Below are 14,910 nucleotides of genomic sequence, written 5' to 3'. Positions count from 1 at the left end.
GCCTTCCTAGACAATGAAAGGCCTTTGATCGTATTTGGCATGCTGGTCTAAAACTGTATAACTTAGGCATCAAGGGGAAGATGTAGCATCTTCTCTATCAAAGTTACAGCACTAGTACAGTAAACTACGGTTATAACGAACACGCTTATAACGAACTGACGGATATAACGAACTTACTTTTTGGTCCCGACTATTTGCTTTAGTTATGCTGTATATATGCTTATAACGAACTACGGTTATAACGAACTTAAATTAGTAGTCCCTTTGAGTTCGTTATAACCGTACTTTACTGTAGTTCATATGTCACCTACTGTGGTGAAATATCACATACTTTTCCTGTTGAGCAGGGTGTCGGGCAAGGACGAGTACTTTCTCCGTGGCTCTTTCTTGTTTATATTAATGATCTGATCTGTTCCTATTAAAACATGAGATTGTGTAACATATGGGGGAGTCATTCTAAACACTAAATTGACATGTACAAATATGATAGTGCGATGTTGCCAAAACGCAAGGCGCACAGTAAACTCACTCAAATCTGTAGGATTAAATAGCTATGTACGTGTTAAAATATGGAACCGAATGGTTCTCTCTACCAGCTTCTATGCGTGTGAGCTGTTAAGCGGCATGCGTGGTAAGGATACGATTCAGATAGAAAATGTTCAACGGCACTTTGCCAGAGTCATCCAAGGTCTAGACCAAAAATCATCAACTGATTCAACCATAGCAAATCTTGGAATGTGGACGCTGACAGGATACATAGACAAATGCAGACTACTACTCCTCGGAAGACTGTGTACAAACTCATGCTTCTCTCCTATTATACTATATATGCACGGGCGGTCGGGTAGCCTAGTGAATAAAGCGTTCGCTCGTCACGCCGAAGACCCAGGTTGGAATCCCGACATGGGTACAATGTGTGAAGCCCATTTCGGGTGTCCCCCGCCGTTATATTGCTGGAATATTGCTAAAAGCGGCGTAAAACCAAACTCACTCACTCACTATTATATGTGCATACTTAGCCTTAGTCAATGTTGATAATATCAAAACTAGCACCAGCATATGTGACACAATCATATTAACTGCTTGTAAATATAAACTTAAAAATGCCATTATGAACTTTATCAGTACTGGAATACTTCCTTGTAAAAAAGAATGGAGAAGGATTGTATGTGATGCAATATCCTCATATGAAGAAGGTAGGAGGAAACTCAGACTGTCATTGAGAGAGGATCTGGTCCGATACAGGTCAATTCACTCTAAACTTAAACTACAGTAAACTACGGATATAACGAACTCAAAGGGACTACTATTTTTAGCTCGTTATAACCGTAGTTCGTTATAAGCATATATGCAGCATAACTACAGCAAATAGTCGGGACTAAAAAGTAAGTTCGTTATATCCGTCAGTTCGTTATAAGCGTGTTCGTTATAACCGTAGTTTACTGTACATGTATTATGGAAACTAGCACTAACTTATCCTAATCTTAGGTATTGCATCCAATATTCCCTTAAGATCGCTTCCCTACCCATTACATCACGTGGGTGTTCTAAATGTGGCAGACATGCCTATGATTATGACAGACATTTACTTCTACACTGTGAATATTTTATAAATGATCGAAATTAATTCTTCTCCCCCCTCTTGAAAAACTGGATATCGAAAGTTATGTTCAACTTCTGGAAGAAAATGATATGCCCGCACTATCCTGGGGCTCAGCAAACATACAATCTGGAATTATGAACCAGTTTACATGGAAAAACATATCATTGATATTCTGTGAATATGTCTTAAATTTCAGAAACGTATTAGATTAACCTCAAATGAATCTGTTGTATCCTAATAGTGCTCACTTGTGTACATAGTAAATAACGAAAATAAATGCGTGCGTGTGTGTGTGTGTGTGTGTGTGTGTGTGTGTGTGTGTGTGTGTGTGTGTGTGTGTGTGTGTGTGTGTGTGTGTGTGTGTTTTATGTGTTAATAATGCACCCATCTATATAAATACTAGCACAATGCATTTGCTCTGAGAATATCAGAGAGTTTGTAAATCTTGGGATGTAACGTCTGGAGGAAATAAAGAAATTAATTCGTTCGTTCATTCATTCATTCATTCATTCATCACATGGATGAAACCAAGATCGTATAGAAGATGACTACCAGTCGTGTGCAGCACTGCGAAAATTACACAAAGAGGGAATTCCCGCACAAGTGAGGATGATGTTAAACAATTTGCAGAGTACACTGTACCCCCCGCACAGTTGTACAGAAATATGTGGACCATCTGGACCATCTGGACCATCTGAGGATCAGACTAACATTTAGTCTATGAAATCTTATGTTATACAATATCCTTCTTAACTCTAAAAAAATAAAATATAAAAATAAAATAAGTATATTCCACAGTCATTGTGCAGAACTAGATGTGTATGAGAGATCGCAGTAAAGCGCGATCAGAGTAGAAGAGCGAAACCTGTCAGGAATATCAGGGTGAACTACTGATTTTATGAATATTAAAAAAGACACTTTTAGTGTCAGATTTCAACAAATATTTAAACTATCACAATATACCAAAACACAAAAAATGAAGACGTGAAAAGTAAACATATTTAGGAAGTATTTGGCAAATAAACAGGGCACATGCAGAACAAGGGTCAGCTCGCAGAAGGGAGTCCTTGAAAGACTGTGATGATTCAGAAGCAGAACCATCTGACTGTGATGATCCCGATGAAGCAGAACCATCTGACTGTGATGATTCCGATGAAGCAGAACCATCTGACTGTGATGATTCCGATGAAGCAGAACCATCTGACTGTGATGATTCCGATGAAGCAGAACCATCTGACTGTGATGACTCCGATGAAGCAGAACCATCTGACTGTGATGATTCCGATGAAGCAGAACCATCTGACTGTGATGATTCCGATGAAGCAGAACCATCTGACTGTGATGACTCCGATGAAGCAGAACCATCTGACTGTGATGATTCCGATGAAGCAGAACCATCTGACTGTGATGATTCCGATGAAGCAGAACCATCTGACTGTGATGATTCCGATGAAGCAGAACCATCTGACTGTGATGATTCCGATGAAGCAGAACCATCTGACTGTGATGATTCCGATGAAGCAGAACCATCTGACTGTGATGACTCCGATGAAGCAGAACCATCTGACTGTGATGATTCCGATGAAGCAGAACCATCTGACTGTGATGACTCCGATGAAGCAGAACCATCTGACTGTGATGATTCCGATGAAGCAGAACCATCTGACTGTGATGACTCCGATGAAGCAGAACCATCTGACTGTGATGATTCCGATGAAGCAGAACCATCTGACTGTGATGATTCCGATGAAGCAGAACCATCTGACTGTGATGATTCCGATGAAGCAGAACCATCTGACTGTGATGATTCCGATGAAGCAGAACCATCTGACTGTGATGATTCCGATGAAGCAGAACCATCTGACTGTGATGATTCCGATGAAGCAGAACCATCTGACTGTGATGACTCCGATGAAGCAGAACCATCTGACTGTGATGATCCCGATGAAGCAGAACCATCTGACTGTGATGACTCCGATGAAGCAGAACCATCTGACTGTGATGACTCCGACAGTTCTGATGATGAGGTTGTAGATGTAACAACCAGTTATGACACTGATGGAAATGATAGATATACTAGTCGTGATACTGTTAAAAAACCACAAGACACGGAATGGTTAATTGGGCCATTTTGTTCTCAAATACTAGAATAGACAGATGTATGACAGTTTTCAGGTGTGTACAAATTTGCTGAGCAAACACCCCCCCCCCCCCCCCCCCCACCCCATATATATATATAGAGAGAGAGAGAGAGAGAGAGAGAGAGAGAGAAAGAGAGAGAGAGAGAGAGAGAGAGAGAGAGAGAGAGAGAGAGAGAGAGAGAGAGAGAGAGAGAGAGAGTGATAATTAAATAAGTGGAGTAAGATTGAACACAGTTTTAATTGGCTAGCGCTTTCAACTCGTACCACGTACGAGTCTCATCAGGCGATAACTGAATAACGTATTTATATATATATATATATATATATATATATATATATATATCCACATAACAGGCTTCACATTTCGTATTCACACATTTGTAAATATTATTTTCAGTCAAGCCTACTGAAGTAATTGTAAAATGTATTACACACACAAAATACCACGGAACTAAATCATTAGGTCCATCACAATAGATCTCAACCTTTTGGGGATATGTTTTCAACAAATATATCACCGAACACCTTTGTGTGAACTTGTGATCACATATTTAATACACTCCTCCGAACCCCCAAATACTTTATCTCCGCTTAAAAATCCGACAATGACGGCCCTAGTTAGACTAACATCTTTTGTCTCTGAAATGAACATATCTTACAGAAATAAATACAACAAAACAGTTGTTAAAATTAATCTTAATATAAATATAATATAAATGAGCCCAAAGACTCTTCATTTTCAGATACTGCAGTAATCTAGACTTGCTAAATATTATAGACTTGCATGGGCTGTGTTGGCTATATATTTGTATCAGGGTCTGTATTACGGCCTATATATAGGCCCTTGTGTGCGAACAATGCTGAATTTAAACGGCGGAGCCTGGTTTCAGGATCCGGTTTCACGTTACGGAATATTTACATGATTAAATTGGCGGCAGAAAAGCAGACGGAAGAAAGGATAAATGTGTGTTGTTAACGCGGCATTTGTATAGGAAACTGTGCCTTGACGCTGTTTCATTTTCGTGATGATGTATTGTATTAGCTTCAGGTTGGCAATGCGAGTAACCTCAGCGCGGCGCTAACTGAAATCCGGAAATACACTTTGGGAAGATTTGTTTGACTTTTACGTGTGAACAAACAACATTTTAAAAACCTCCCAAAAAGTTTTGAAATTGTAGTTTTATAGCAGTGTGTCGTCTAAACTAGTCTAAATAACTCCCTGTCACATGATGTGAGCAATCATAGCCGAGAGCCGCGATGGGGTCCGACAGCCAGATAAGATTAATCATTTCTTATATAATAAAAATCCAGGGGTTGGGGGTGGGGGGTAGGGGGGTTGGGTTGGGGAGCGGCAACTGAGTGCTGAGTGCGGCGTTAAACAACAAACCAGCCAATCATTCATTCCAAAATTCATATTCTTCTGCATCCAACAGGACTTCAGTGGTCCAGTGGTCCACGATTTCATAAAAGACAGTGTTCCACTTGGGCCAGCCCGCTATTGTTGTCTAGTGGTAGAGCAACCGCCCGGAGAGAGGAAGGTCAGGGTTCGATCCCCGGCCACGCCAAATCAAAAGACGTTAAAAGATGGTACTTGTTGTTACCCTGCCTGGCGCTCGGCATTAAGGGTCTAAACAAGGACAGGTCAGCTAGGAGTCGGTATACTGTGTCTGAGTGGGGTATTCATGTTAAACTGCAGCATGGTATCTCTGTGGGCTAGCACTGTAAAATCTGACTGCCACTAGCAGTCCAACACACACATGCATGTATGTTGCTATATGAGTGCAGACCGCCTCCGTGGTCTGGTGGTAGAGCGTCCGCCCGGAGAGCGGAAGGTCCGGGGTTCGATCCCCGGCCTCGTCATACCAAAAGACGTTAAAAGATAGTACTTGTTGTTACCCTGTCTGGCGCTCGGCATTAAGGGGCTAAAACAAGGACTGGTCGACTGGTCAGTATACTGTGTCTGAGTGGGGTATTCATATTAAACTGCGGCATGGTATCTCAGTGAGCTAGCACTATAAATCGGCATTAGTCCGGACTAGTACAAGCAGCCACACACACACGTGCATGCACGTCGTTATATAAGTGCAATAATCTTGGACGCGACGTTAAACCCCATTTCACCTCACCTCACCTATATGAGTGCAATAATCTTGAACGCGACGTTAAGCATATTTCACCTCACCGCCACTTGGGTCATTCGTAACTTCAGCATACTTCATCATGCCTGTCACAGGTTCGTTTCTCTACATAGGTAAAATGGTGTCCCCTTCCATGACATTTCGCTGGAATATTGCTAAAAGCATAAAAAAGAGGATATAGAAATGTTTATAAATTCAAGTGTTTCACTCATTGGAATTCTGAATTTGAGTCAAAACAAAAAGAATACTTTTGATCCATGTTTGAAATCGATGAATCTCCTTTGACCATGAGCTAGAAAGCTAGTTGTAATTTAGAAAGTTATTCCCTCATCCTCTTCATTGAGATTCATGATACCCTTTCTAATTTCTGAATCCCCCGGTTTATTTTGTGAGTCATTTTGAGCATGAACACCTATGATTTACGATGTTGTCATATAGTTAACGTGTGAGAAACTACATTTATCCCTGACTTCTTAAAAGCAACATCGTGGGAGCACGGGCGGCCCAGTTGTCGCAGTTCGATGTGCAGAGTTGTGTCCCTTGGCATGCCAGAAACCAATCCTGGCTCACCCCGATTATGTTTCTAGGTTTGTCAGAACCATACCTGTGATCGTGGGTTTCACCGAAGTAGTAAACGTCTGAGACCCGCATCACTTCGGGCTTTCCTTCCACATTCAGCTTACATGCCGTGATTAAACTAGAATACTGTTAAAAGCGGCGTTAAACACAACTCACTCACTGTGGATTATCGTCAAAATGTATTTTTGTTGGAAACTAAATCATTTCCATGTGTGCCCTTCAGACACCAGGGACTGTTTTTAACCGTGCTATTTTGATTTTTACCTTCCATTGGCACTCTAATGCAATGGAATTGAGAACCCCCTCACCTACTCACTGAAAGGCAGCGTGATCAGCACAATTCTTAATGTTGTCAACGGGGCTCTTTTTAGTTGCTACATACTCAGGGATAGGCTGTTAGAATAAGAATTTGACAGTTGTACAATCACTTTAATTCAATCTAAGAATACAACAGATAATTACACTTGTTGAGATCCTACTAAACATGCTAAATATAATGTAAATCTGTTTAGTTTGCAGATGACCAGCAGTATAATGGACAAGCAGTATTCATCCATGTTCTTCGGCTTTGTGGATAGCCTTCAGCAGGTGTGTCAGCTGTACCTAAGCTATGACCAGCTGGTGGAAGTCAGTTGCTATGTCTGTGTGGAGACTGAAATTGTCAGGAAGGAGAGATATGTCCTCCGTGATCTGGAGAGTTCTACCCTTACATCAGATGTAGATGAGGATGAACCAGAAATTTTGTCCCTTGAGATCCTGCACACCAGTGGTGATGTCTCCAGTGACAGCTACTGCACAAAAGTGTCAGGCTGAAGCCCTAATGTCCAGAGAGCTGGGAGTCCTCAGAATGTTCAGCGACACACACATGTTCCAGCAAGGAACAGAAACCGTAGCTTTGGGCATGCAGAAGGTAATCTGGAGAGTTCTACCTTACATCAGATGTCAATGATGATGATGAACCAGATATTTTAGCCATTGAAATTCCAACAAAGCTAATTTGGCGTGATAGGGAACATTACAACAGAAGGGCTAATGCTGAGACTACAAATGTGAAAGCAAACAGTCCATCTGAAGATCAGTGTGTTGCTATGACAGAGGGGAGAACGGGATAAATGGGTCTACAGTCCAGAATCTGATGTCAGTATTGAATCCTGATGACATTTCAGACAACCATTGCAATCCCAACAGTACTCCATGTCCATTCTCCTCAAAACGAAAGGAAAACACAAAGCAGAAGAATTCGGTTTCTTGTATTCTGGATCATAGCAATTCAAACCAGCCTGAAGAATCATGGCCTTTATGTACAGGCAGATGTAATACAAGAAGAGTCCATTCTCTGAATGGTTTTCCTTCCAATCCGGGTAGAGTAGAGCAATCTGCAGATACAAGAAAATCCCTGGTGTTGATGTCCACACTGGTGATAGACAAGCCCCAGTGTCAGTGGGCCACCTCCACAGTGCCAACAGTGTCAACAGTCTGTGGTGTTGATGTCCACACTGGTGATACACGGCCCCGGTGTCAGTGGGCCACTGCTACAGTGCCAACAGTCTAGGGTGTTGATGTCCACACTGGTGATAGACGGCCCAAGTGTCAGTGGGCCACTTCCACAGTGACAACAGTGCCAACAGTCTTGGGTGTTGATGTCCACACTGGTGATAGACAGCCCCAGTGTCAGTGGGCCACTGCTACAGTGTCAACAGTCTGGGGTGTTGATGTCCAAACTGGTGATAGACGGCCCCAGTGTCAGTGGGCCACCTCCACAGTGCCAACAGTCTGGGATGTTGATGTCCACACTGGTGATAGACAGCCCCAGTGTCAGTGGGCCACCTCCACAGTGCCAACAGTGTCAACAGTCTGGGATGTTGATGTCCACACTGGTGATAGACAGCCCCGGTGTCAGTGGGCCACTGCTACAGTGCCAACAGTCTAGGGTGTTGATGTCCACACTGGTGATAGACAGCCCCAGTGTCAGTGGGCCACCTCCACAGTGCCAACAGTGTCAACAGTCTGTGGTGTTGATGTCCACACTGGTGATACACGGCCCCGGTGTCAGTGGGCCACTGCTACAGTGCCAACAGTCTAGGGTGTTGATGTCCACACTGGTGATAGACAGCCCCAGTGTCAGTGGGCCACCTCCACAGTGCCAACAGTGTCAACAGTCTGTGGTGTTGATGTCCACACTGGTGATAGACAGCCCCGGTGTCAGTGGGCCACTGCTACAGTGCCAACAGTCTAGGGTGTTGATGTCCACACTGGTGATAGACGGCCCAAGTGTCAGTGGGCCACTTCCACAGTGACAACAGTGCCAACAGTCTTGGGTGTTGATGTCCACACTGGTGATAGACAGCCCCAGTGTCAGTGGGCCACTGCTACAGTGTCAACAGTCTGGGGTGTTGATGTCCAAACTGGTGATAGACGGCCCCAGTGTCAGTGGGCCACCTCCACAGTGCCAACAGTCTGGGATGTTGATGTCCACACTGGTGATAGACAGCCCCAGTGTCAGTGGGCCACCTCCACAGTGCCAACAGTGTCAACAGTCTGGGATGTTGATGTCCACACTGGTGATAGACAGCCCCGGTGTCAGTGGGCCACTGCTACAGTGCCAACAGTCTAGGGTGTTGATGTCCACACTGGTGATAGACGGCCCAAGTGTCAGTGGGCCACTTCCACAGTGACAACAGTGCCAACAGTCTTGGGTGTTGATGTCCACACTGGTGATAGACAGCCCCAGTGTCAGTGGGCCACTGCTACAGTGTCAACAGTCTGGGGTGTTGATGTCCAAACTGGTGATAGACAGCCCCAGTGTCAGTGGGCCACTGCTACAGTGCCAACAGTCTGGGATGTTGATGTCCACACTGGTGATAGACAGCCCCAGTGTCAGTGGGCCACCTCCACAGTGCCAACAGTGTCAACAGTCTGGGATGTTGATGTCCACACTGGTGATAGACAGCCCCAGTGTCAGTGGGCCACTGCTACAGTGTCAACAGTCTGAGGTGTTGATGTCCACACTGGTGATAGACAGCCCCAGTGCCAGTGGGCCACCTCCACAGTGCCAACAGTGTCAACAGTCTGGGGTGTTGATGTCCACACTGGTGATAGACAGCCCCAGTGTCAGTGGGCCACTGCTACAGTGTCAACAGTCTTGGGTGTTGATGTCCACACTGGTGATAGACAGCCCCAGTGTCAATGGGCCACTGCTACAGTGCCAACAGTCTTGGGTGTTGATATCCACACTGGTGATAGACAGCCCCAGTGTCAGTGGGCCACCTCCACAGTGCCAACAATGTCAACAGTCTTGGGTGTTGATGTCCACACTTGTGATAGACAGCCCCAGTGTCAGTGGGCCACTGCTACAGTGTCAACAGTCTTGGGTGTTGATGTCCACACTTGTGATAGACAGCCCCAGTGTCAATGGGCCACTGCTACAGTGCCAACAGTCTTGGGTGTTGATATCCACACTGGTGATAGACAGCCCCAGTGTCAGTGGGCCACCTCCACAGTGCCAACAATGTCAACAGTCTTGGGTGTTGATGTCCACACTTGTGATAGACAGCCCCAGTGTCAGTGGGCCACTGCTACAGTGTCAACAGTCTTGGGTGTTGATGTCCACACTTGTGATAGACAGCCCCAGTGTCAGTGGGCCACTGCTACAGTACCAACAGTGTCAACAGTCTGGGGTGTTGATGTCCAAACTGGTGATAGACAGCCCCAGTGTCAGTAGGCCACCTCCACAGTGCCAACAGTGTCAACAGTCTGGGGTGTTGATGTCCACACTGATGATAGACAGCCCCAGTGTCAGTTGGCCACTGCTACAGTGCCAACAGTCTGGGGTGTTGATGTCCACACTGGTGATAGACAGCCCCAGTGTCAGTAGGCCACCTCCACAGTGCCAACAGTTTAGTAGTTTGCTATTCAGGTTTCCCTATGTTAGGAAACGCACTTTGGTTACCTCCAAGACAGGTTGTTCTCTCCCAGCTCTACGCTCCTGTGTCTTTATCGCTAGACCGTTTATGGGTAGTCTTGCTTCCGGGTTGTCATTCGAAACCCAGGGTTCATTTTTAAGTGGTTAGTTTTTAAGCAGTTTTAATCTAGTACTGACTTTCTCGGGTTGTATTGAGCTGAACGTATTACCTTGGGGTTTTCTAGTAGTCCGTGGATAACCAACTTTCACCTGATTACCGTTTTACGATTGGGAGATGTTATTCTTTCGGTCAAGTTCATTTTTGATGATTGTGAGTCTGGATAATCCAGAGGTCAAGTACTTTGTATTGTTAGGAAGTTTAGAATTTTCTTGCCCAGTCAAAGGGACTGAGTTGAGTCATTGATATTCCGGGCGTTTTCATCTATTATAATGTCCAAGAGAGTTAATTTAGGGATAGGCTCTTTGTGTTTGTTTATTTCCTGTTGTTTAGCCCAGCCGAGGTTATTCACTAATTAGAGTTAATTACCCCTCAGGTGTTAATTGGTCGCAGCTGACCTAATTGACTTGTATATTTGTTCTGGTTTAATAAAACAGTCATTGTTGTCAGGGTCAATTGGGTTTTTGATCTTTTTATTGTCATCTATACTTACAACTAGCTGATGAGGGGTGTTCGGGTAGCCTAGAGCTTAAAGCATTCGCTCGTCACGCCAAAGACCCTGGTTCAATTCCCGACATGGGTACAATGTGTAAAGCCCATTTATGGTGTCCCCCGTGGTGATATTGCTGGAATATTGCTAAAAACGGCATAAAACCTCACTCACTCACTCAATACACACTGTCACAACTCACTCTCTCACTCACCCCCTCTCACCTACTCACATGTCTCACTCACTCATTACAACTAGCTGATATAATAGATAAAATGGATAGAATGAATTATCATTAAAGTGCCCTCATGTTATCAGAAATGAGCGGGCCACTGTAACTTGATAGTGCCCTCATATTGCTTGACGACGGGCCATTATCACGCCCGACATCATAGGATAGGGATAGGTGACGTCACGTTCAATAGTGACACCATCTGGTTTGTTCTCTGACGTTTCCATATTTGTAAAAGTGGGTCAGTGACATTCGTATTGATTGCAGTCAATGTTTCCAAACCGATATGTTTCTTTTTATCTAATTACAAATTCCATCCATTTTTAACTCCTTCGTCGGGCAGTTAATGGAAAACCTCGCGCTTGTGCAAATGATAATGCCCTGAAAAATAGCGTCACCCTCATAATAATACACCTGTGAAGCTATTACCAATCCTTGTTTTATGCCCTGAATGCCCTGAGCAAAGCAGGGTAACCTATTTTGGTGTCACATGGTGGGGATCGAACAACCGACCCTCAGCTCTCTAGGCAGACGCTGTGTCCACAAGACCACGTAGCCCTATGACATGTAACTGTGAGAGTTGCTGTCGTTTTAGCACTAAGGAACGGGGACCTGGGCTCCGTTCTACAAAGCGATCGCCGCTCTACGATTGCTGTAAGTCAATGTTAAAGTATGGGACTTACGATCGTCTTAGCACTAAGATTGCTTTGTGGAACGGGGTCCTGGTGCATACTGGGCGGGAGTACATTAAAACTTCATTGGGTGTTCACCTCTCACCTTGGATGTGCAAGTTGCTCACATTTGATGGTCTGTGAAGGGTGCAGCATAGGCACCAGGATGAGGGCCAGCCTTAAGAGCCAATTAGGAGTGTGTTTTCATTAATTGTTTTACGGATCCGCCGTATAAATCAGGAAGTTTGAAGGGGGAAAATCACAATTGAGAGTTGTTTATTATTACAGCTGAGTCTGAAAACCAATTTAGCAATAAAACAGCTGACAATTGTTTTCAAGCGTGTCCGACACAAGATATTAGACTCACCAGGACAGCATGTTTAAATAATTGTTCAGGATCTTGGCCATACCATTGAATTGTATTGAGTTGTATTTATCATACCTACCCACCACAATCATGTTTACACATAACACCTTTTTTTAATGAAAGTGCTTTTATTTCGACCACCGACTTAGAGTTTTGAGAGTAGCAATACGTAAACCAACTAAAAACAAAAAGGCCTTATTGAGAATTCGACTGGTTAAGATCCGGGTTAGAATACGTCTTCAGCAACCCATGCTAGCCGTAAAAGGCAGGAGGCGACTAACAGGATAAGGTGGTCAGGCCTGCTACTTGGTGGATGATGCATGTCATCGTATCCCAATTGCGTGGATCGATGCTCATGATGTCAATCACTGGTCCAGACTCGATTATTTACAGACCGCCTTCATATAGCTGCAATTTCGCTGAGTGCGGCATTAAACAGCAAACAAACAAACATAATGAGGATTCGATGGTTTCAATCTACGACCTGTGAGATTTTTTTCTCAACGAACCCCATCATGTTAAGGATCATCACATCCAAAACGAAGCTATGTTGGTATGAGTCCATGGTGTTTATTATAATGGTATGGGGATATAATTCACTGGAAACTCGAGACAAAGAGGGCGTCGAACAGTTCATGTTGATGGACTTAACGTCATGGTTCCCGCAGATATAGAAATCATGAATTTGAAGGTTTAGATCGTGGTCTCGTGTGCGTACAGGCGGGACCAATATGACCAGTGTTTGTGAAGATTTTGGTGGTTATTTCTTGGACCTTGAACTGACTTTCAACAGATATAAGAGGTCTTGAATTGGAAGGTGTAGATCGTGGTCTTTTGTGCGTACAGGCGGGACCAATATGACCACTGTTTGTTTGTGAAGATTTTGGTGGTTATTTCTTGGACCTTGAACTGACTTTCAACAGATATAAGAGGTCTTGAATTGGAAGGTTTAGATCGTGGTCTTTTGTGCGTACGGGCAGGACCAATATGACCAGTGTTTGTGAAGATTTTGGTGGTTGTTTTGTTGAACTGACTGTCAACGGGACGCTGGATCATTTCAGCAGAGACCATATACCATATACAGATACAGATATCCCTGTGGTACGCAGAATGAATCCGAAAAAAACTATTGCTTGTAAATGCTGTCTGACATCGAGTGGGCGGTCTAAGAGTGACGTGGACCGACTCCGTGGTCTTGTGGTAGAGCGTCCGCCCGGAGAGCGGAAGGTCCAGGGTTCGATCCCGGGCCGCGTCATACAAAAAGACGTTAAAAGATTGTACTTGTTGTTACCCTGTCTGGCGCTCGGCATTAAGGGGCTAAAACAAGGACTGGTCGGCTCGGAGTCAGTATACTGTGTCTGAGTGGGGTATTCATGTTAAACTGCGGCATGATATCTCAGTGAGCTAGCACTATAAATCGGCATCAGTCCGGACTAGTACAAGCAGCCACACACACACATACACGTGCATGCACGTCGCTATATAAGTGCAATAATCTTGGACGCGACGTTAAAACCAATTTCACCTCACCTGAGTGACGTGGATTGTTACTCAAAAATCCACTCACTAACGGATACAGTTTACCCTTTGACCCTGGGGCAAAGTCCTCGTGTAATGTTTTCGTATGGAATGGATCCTATTCGCCACGAATTGTTTGGCTGAGATTGTTCACAACATATTATATTTGGTTTTGAAAAAGAGGTGGAGTGGGGTGGGGTGGGGTCTGGACCCCCTGGACTGCCCCTCTTGAGGATTCGCCTATGAGTTCCATTGCAGCATAGACAAATCCCTGCCATTTCTAGGCGTGTCCAGATTCATCATACAGCACATCAACAAAAACATAACTGTCTTGATCCGTCGATGTTTTGACATAATACTCCAGAACAACATGCATGTGATGGTATGGACCATCTCGCTTCCAAGCTGATTAGTCTGTTGTCTATGCACAAGCCACATGTCAAGGCACACCAGGCTATATATTAAATTCGTCTTATTTTGTACTGACTCAAACAGAAAATCCAAAATCAAATTTGCTTTCATTTTATATCTACTGTATATCTATTCTGAGGATATTGAGTGAGTGAGTATGGTTTTACACCTGGTATACCTGGTACACACACACACACACACACACACACACACACACACACACACACACACACACACACACACACACACACACACACACACACACACACGCACACACACACACAAACACATATATATAAATATATAATATATACCCCCGTCATACTAAAAATAGTGCCCCTTACTCATTAGCACGTAGAATCTGCGCGATAGTATCTAATTCAGATCGTGCACAATATAGACTCGATGAACTGAGGGAAAAATAGTAGAAGACGCAGTAAACAAGGCTAAATCACAAAGCTGTTGTGATCTTTTAAAACCTAAAGATAACCCTAACGAGAATGTTCTCCTATTTGTTACAACCTTTAACCCCCAAACCCGGAAATATTTGGAAGTGTTCGGGAGACACTATATTCCTGAAATAAGTGTAAAGAACTAAAACAAAAAATATCACAAAATAAACTTATTTAAAGTAAAAGATAGAGCCAAAATCTGAAACAGATTCTTACAAGGGCTTCTTTC

The 14,910-nt window shown here is 43.8% G+C and overlaps 1 protein-coding gene across 1 annotated transcript; it reads left to right on the top strand.

Annotated features, from left to right (window-relative positions):
• The first annotated feature begins 2,147 nt into the window (after window positions 1-2,147).
• LOC125373040 (otolith matrix protein OMM-64-like) lies at window positions 2,148-7,274 on the top strand. The gene is made up of 3 exons (XM_048383848.1): window positions 2,148-2,206; window positions 2,631-3,639; window positions 6,981-7,274. The coding sequence occupies exons 1-3, from the start codon at window positions 2,148-2,150 to the stop codon at window positions 7,272-7,274; spliced, it is 1,362 nt and encodes a 453-aa protein (XP_048239805.1).
• The last annotated feature ends 7,636 nt before the right edge of the window (window positions 7,275-14,910 follow it).

Source organism: Haliotis rufescens, unplaced genomic scaffold (genome assembly GCF_023055435.1).
Source record: "Haliotis rufescens isolate VD_foot unplaced genomic scaffold, xgHalRufe1.0.p SCAF_5, whole genome shotgun sequence".
Taxonomy (NCBI): domain Eukaryota; kingdom Metazoa; phylum Mollusca; class Gastropoda; order Lepetellida; family Haliotidae; genus Haliotis; species Haliotis rufescens.
This window is presented reverse-complemented; position numbering and strand designations above follow the sequence as displayed.